The sequence below is a fragment of the Lithobates pipiens genome, unplaced genomic scaffold (genome assembly GCF_037356315.1).
Source record: "Lithobates pipiens isolate NorthernLeopardFrog02 unplaced genomic scaffold, aLitPip1_a1.2 Scaffold_23, whole genome shotgun sequence".
Lineage (NCBI taxonomy): Eukaryota > Metazoa > Chordata > Amphibia > Anura > Ranidae > Lithobates > Lithobates pipiens.
This window is the reverse complement of record NW_027507785.1, coordinates 282,292,495-282,299,116: the sequence shown is the minus strand read 5'-3', so window position 1 is coordinate 282,299,116 and position 6,622 is coordinate 282,292,495. Positions and strand designations below refer to the sequence as shown.

Below are 6,622 nucleotides of genomic sequence, written 5' to 3'. Positions count from 1 at the left end.
ATCTATCTATCTATCTATCTATCTATCTATTATTATTTATTTATTTATTTTACCCAAAGAGCTATATATATATATATATATCGGTTTTGTCTAAAGGCCTACATATAGGTTGTACGGTATATAAAACGTTGATGTAGGGGCCTTGCTGTAATAACAGGTACACTGACCACATGCCTCTTGCCATAAATAAAAAATTACATTAGTTGCTTTTTTTTTTACAATGAAAAAATAATAATTGAAAAAAAGACACAAATCGTCCCAAAATGCCCTCTGCGTATCATTAATGTCTTTAGGGTCTGTCTTTGTAGCAGTTTATTTTTTATGGCCCGTTTTATGTTTGCCCCTTTTTGTTTATTACTATGCTGCCTACTCAAGTGCCGTGCAGGTAGAGCAATCCTTCTCTTGGAAAGAGACTTTGGTGTAGTTTTGTCGCAGCATGAATTAGAAATATTCGCAATTGCTGTGAATTTAACCCCCTGATTGCTGGCGGGTCTTTTGTCCTTTCTGGCCTGCACATTCGATTTTTTCTATCAGCTAGCATCTAGCAATTTTTTGTAACGTAACCCTATATCCTTGCTGCATTCAAACATTCATCAGTGTGTGTGTAGTGTGACGAAGGTGTGTACTGTATAAGGAGACGGAGAGAGATAACATATGTTTACAGAGGTGACATCACCTTGTCTGCAGCCAGGACCAGACTAGGGCGTGACAAGGCCAAGACATGGGGCCACTAGGACAGGGGTGCCACTGCTTCCATACACAGATGTAGGGGCCTTGCTGTAATAACAGGTACACTGCCCACATGCTCTTGCCATAAATTAAAAATTGCATTAGTTGCTTTTTTTTTTTTTTTATAGGTCCTCATTTGATAGTCTAAACAGTTTTTATGTGTGCGTTTGTGTGTGTGATGTGCAATATAGAAAGCATACACACAATGGGATTAATATACTAAAGGAATACAAACGGTCACTTCAGTCAACCAATCTTGTCCTAGGAGCAACCTTTTTAATAGCAAATTAAATTTAATAGCAAATTTAAGCAAACAACTTTTTTTTTCTTGTAAAACAATATAAAATAAAATAAATATATTTCATAAAAAATATATATGTGTGTGTGTATATAAATATATATATAGCCTCCCATATGAGTGTGTGTGTGTGTGTGTGTATGTGTATATATATATATATATATATATATATATATATATATATATATATATATATATATATATATATATATATATATATATATACTCACACATATATTTTAACAGACACATATGTAATACACTTCTAAGGATTTACACCCCTGTAAATGAAGAGGCCTTTGGTCTCTATATTATTGTGTGTTCTCTATCAAACCCCAGCCAGGTTCAGGGGGACTAAAGTAAACAGAACAATCATCCCTATAATGCACACACTTGTTTATTTATCACATACAAAAAAATAACAAAAAATCTGGTTTTGATAGTCGTTCTATTGGCTGATGGACACACACACACACACACACACACACACACACATATCCATCAGACAATAGAACTTTGCCAACATCAGATTTTTTTGTTATTTTCTGTATGTGATAAATAATAAACAAGTCTGTGCATTATAGGGGTGATTGTTCTGTTTATTTCGGTCCCCCTGAACCTCACTGGGGTTTGATAGAGAACACACAATAATATAGAGATCAAAGGCCTCTTCGTCAAAGTGATGTAAGTCTTTAAAAGTGTATTACATGTGTCTATGATATATATTATACGAGTGTAATGACGAAGTGTTTTTTCTAAGCTTTCTAAAGTAGTACATTTCTGCATTTTACCACATTTATCCTTGGTGGGTGAAAAGAAAGACAGTAAGCTTGATCTTAGAAACGTCTTAAAAACGTGATCTGCCACTGTGATGAACTACAAGCACCAGCAACCCTACTACACTGGGATCTGTAGTTCTACAATAGTTGAAGAGGGCACATGTTGTATAAGCCTGCTGTGTACTGAAACCTGAACTGGATTACAATGCAGCACTCGTACCCTTATTTTATTTGATGTTCCTTCTATAGATATGTGTATATTCTAGGGAATGTATATAATATAAGGATATATATATATATATATATATATATATATACACACACAGAGAAAGAGAGAGAGAGAAATATATTCATATGTATATATATATATATATATATATATATATATATATATATATATATGATTAATTATATATATATATATATGATTAATTATATATATATATATATATATATATATATATATATATTGAACACCTGTGAGTTTTTATATACTCCCTCTAAAATATATGTGTATATATGGTATACTGTATATATAGACACACATAAATAATAATAATATACGTATTAATATTGTTATAATTTTATGTATTCATTAAAATACCTCAAAATGTAGAATTACTATATTTTATCCCTTACTTTGTAAAATATGTCTAATCTGTGTCACGTTATATTTCCATTTTCTACATATGAAATGCAGAAACACATTTGTGTCTGTGCCTCCTATGTCCCCATATGGATCCTTTCCACAGTCTATAAGCTCCTATTTTCCTTGTCCCTATAACCAGCACAGATGGAATTATGGGGTTAAAATAATGTTATTTTTGTGCACATTATCAGTATACACAGTGTCCAAAGTATACTGTAATATTGATTGAGTTGCTAAAGGCAAAATAGGATGTAATTTTGCAAGGGAATTTGCACTTAGCTTCATGAATGAGGTGAAACTCTGCTAACTCACATCATCTAATCATGTGCAAGAAAAAAACGTTTTTTTTTTCTTGGGCATTCTTTTTCAAAGTGAATTGTTCCTCTATTGATAGACCAAGGGAACATTCGTTTGCAAAGTGAACCGTTTCACTTGTAAAGTGAACAGCCTACTTGCCTGTAAGTATTCAACCCCATAAGTGTATAAATAAAATGTATAAACTCCTTTTATGTGACTTGTACGTCACACCTCATTTATCCATAGACTGGTAGAGATGCAGAACTATTTTATGTCGTTAGGTTACACATGATGCAAACATCAATTTATTTCGCTGTTTCATGTAGTGTTTGATCCGGAACTGTATTTAGAAGCTGCATATTGGTCCTGTGTGTAGGACCTGTATATATGTCCTGAGTATATTACCTGTATATATATATATATATATATATATGTCCTGTATTTATGACTGGTATATATATCCTGTGTATATGACCTGTTCATATGTCCTGTATTTAGAACCTGTGTATAGGATAGGACCTGTATATATGTTCTGTGTTTAAGACTTGTATATATGTCCTGAGTATAGGACCTTTATATATGTCCTGTATTTAGAACATGTATATATCCCCAGAGTGTAGGACCTGTATATATGTCCTGTATTTAGGACCTGTATGTATTTCCTGTGTATAGGGCCTGTATATATATCCTGAGTATAGGGCCTGTATATATATCCTGAGTATAGGACCTGTATATATGTCCTGTATTTAGGACCAGTTTTTATGTCCTGTATTTATGACTTGTATATATATCCTGTGTACAAGACCTGTATGTCCTGAGTATAAGACATGTATATATGTCCTGTATTAAGGAAGGACCTGCATATATTTCCTGTGTATAGGGCCTGTATATATATCCTGAGTATAGGACCTGTATATATGTCCTGTATTTAGGACCAGTATATGTGTCCTGTATTTATGACCTGTATATATATCCTGTGTACAGGACCTGTTTATATGTCCTGTATTTAGAACCTGTATATATGTCCTGTGCATAGGATAGGACTGATATATATGTCCTGTGTATAAGACCTGTATATATGTTCTGAGTATAGGACCTGTATATATGTCCTGTGTATAGGACCTGAATATATGTCCTGTGTATAGGACCTGTATATATGTCCTTTGTATAGGACCTGTATATATGTCCTGTGTATATGTCCTGTGGTTAAGACCTGCATATATGTCCTGTGAATAGGACCTGTATATATGTCCTGTATTTAGGACCTGTATATGTCCTGTGAATACGACCTGTATATGTTCTGAGTATAGGACCTGTATATATGCTCTGTGTATAGAACCTGTATATATGTCCTGTATTTAGGTCCTGTATATATGTCCTTTATTTAGGACCTATATATGTCCTGTGTATAGGACCTGTATATATGTCCTGAGTATAGGACCTGTATATATATCATGTGTATAGGACCTGTATATATGTCCTGAGTATAGGACCTGTATATATGTCATGTGTATAGGACCTGTAAATATAACCTCTATAGTCCTGGGTATGGGACTGGTCTCCTGTGTACAGTGCCCATAAATTAATATGCTGTGTGTTCCCCCAGGTGATGCGGTTGGGGTGCCCGGCCATTGCCAGCCTCCTGCTCGGAAGAGGTGCTGACCCCAATCTGAAGGACCGCCTTGGCTTCTCAGTGGTCCACGACACCGCCAGGGCCGGCTTCTGCGACACCATGAGGATCCTGCTGGACTTCCACGTTGATGTCAACCTTCAGGACAACGATGGCAACACAGCTCTGCACCTGGCAGCCAAAGAGGGCCAGCTACACATGGTCCAGTTGTTGGTCCTGCACACGGACAGCAGTATGGGCCACAGGAACAGGAATGGGGAGACCGCCTGCGACCTGGCTAGGATGTACAGCAGGGAGCCCGTGGTACAATGGCTTCAGGCCAATGCCGGGGGCCAGCCGTAGTGGCAGCTGCCGGGGTACTTCTTTTCCAACTGGACTGCAGAGACTGTACAGATTAAAGCTCCTTCTGTACCATCTGCTTCCTTTAAGGACTGGGGTGTGATCCCCAAAAGAATGTGATATTTTTTTTTTTTGGGTGGGGGGGGGGGGGGTGGTTGTAGCTGGGGTGGGGGGTAGAATGATAGCTGGTAGCACTTCTTAGAAGAAGACCAGCAACAGCTGCTGGCTGGGTAGCTGTTGCTGGATGCACTATGATGGGGAAGGGATCCCCTATAAAGAAGTTTTGTATTATAGGCATCTGCTTGCTGGGTGTGCTTTATTCTGGTTAAAATACTAGCTATTGGCTATATCTGTCACAACCATTTGTTTAGGACCTGCCCCAACCACCAGCCACCAATATCTCTGCTCTGCCCTACTGGGCATGCCACCCTGTGCCCATTTCTGCTCTTTTAGCTTTCTTGCATGGCCTATCCCAGTGATATATATAATAAAAAAAAAAAAAAAAAAAAAGATGGACCTGTTGTTCATTGCAACTAAGCAGAGTTACATTTTATTTACTGTTACAATAAATCAATTTATCTGATTGGTGGGAACCTTTTTTATTTTTCATGAATCCCCAAAAAGGACTTATCTGTCCCCCCCCCCCCAGATGAAGCAAAATCATGAGAACTGTCTGTGTTTCCCATGACAATCAATCTGCTTCCAGCTATGCAATGTATGCAGTTTAGTGCTGAACTAAAAGGGAGCTTATCTGGTTGCTATATACAGCAATGTGGGACATGTTCATAAAGGAGGCCCATTGTTTCTGGATTCTAGCATAGGTCAATCCCAAAATATTATATTATCCAGAAACTTGTCTCCTCTTCTCCCATGTTCCTAATCTAATAAGTCATACAAATGTGCTTATTTTATTTCATCCTCTTGGGTGGCCTTTTATAAATTATTACTGTATGTGCATCTATGACTAAGCTGGCCCTTTACGTAAGGAGGGGGCGGGGCTATATTTTCACATTTTTGTGCTCAACTGCCCAATGGAGTTCAAGAGAATTATAAAAATACATTGAGAATTTCTCCTGTACTGGACAGGATATTGAAGTCTATGATGAAATAACTCTGCCCCATGCTGTACTCCAATGCTGCATTAAACATTGTTGCACTAAATATGAATGGTTTGTTCATTTTTCCAGAATGTTTTATTAAATACAGCCATCTTATTTTTCATTTTCAGTATTATGTATTGTAGTAGCATGTTTCCTAGCAGAGGAAATGTCAGAGGACAAAAAGTCAAATTCAAGGGCTCTGTCAACCAGTGTAGTTATGATGACCCCAACTTATTTTCTTCTTTTCATTTCATTATCATCTTTGAGGAATGTTAAACAAATGTTTGAACATAGGGGTTTGAGCCCATTTAGATATTGGCTTAAAAAAAAAAAAAGCAAGAGTTATATTAACATGTTTTACATTCTAATGTCCTGTCCTGCAATCTATAGCTGCAATCCTCTGAAATGTCCACTGCCAGTATTTATGCACATATGAATGGTAGCATTGAACACAATGGTACACTTCTCATAAGCAGTTTTAAATGCACACTTAGCTCTTTGATGTTGATTTACTAAAGGCAAATGGAGTGTGTACTTTGCAAGTGCAGTTGCACTTAGAGCTTATGTGGTAAAGCTCTGCTGATTCCCATCATGTGCAAGCAAGAATGCATTTTTTTAAAATATTTTTCTTGCACCTGATTGAGTATTCCTTACAAAGTGAAGCTATACCACATTTACTAAGCTCTTGGGAAAAAGGAGTGTAACTGTACTTGCAAAGTGCACTGTCTATTTGCCTTTAGTAAATCCAACCCTGTGTGACAAGGGCCTCAAAGTGTATGAAAATAACACAAACTTTTCTTA

At 36.6% G+C, this 6,622-nt stretch overlaps 1 protein-coding gene across 2 annotated transcripts in view; it reads left to right on the top strand.

Annotated features, from left to right (window-relative positions):
• Positions 1 to 4,862, top strand: part of CDKN2C (cyclin dependent kinase inhibitor 2C) — a 13,531-nt gene extending 8,669 nt beyond the window's left edge. For both annotated transcript variants that reach the window (XM_077450264.1, XM_077450263.1), the window contains exon 2: positions 4,359 to 4,862. In XM_077450264.1, the coding sequence (XP_077306390.1) occupies positions 4,359 to 4,724 (366 nt within the window). In that variant the 3' untranslated portion in view covers positions 4,725 to 4,862. The remainder of the gene's footprint in view (positions 1 to 4,358) is intronic.
• The last annotated feature ends 1,760 nt before the right edge of the window (positions 4,863 to 6,622 follow it).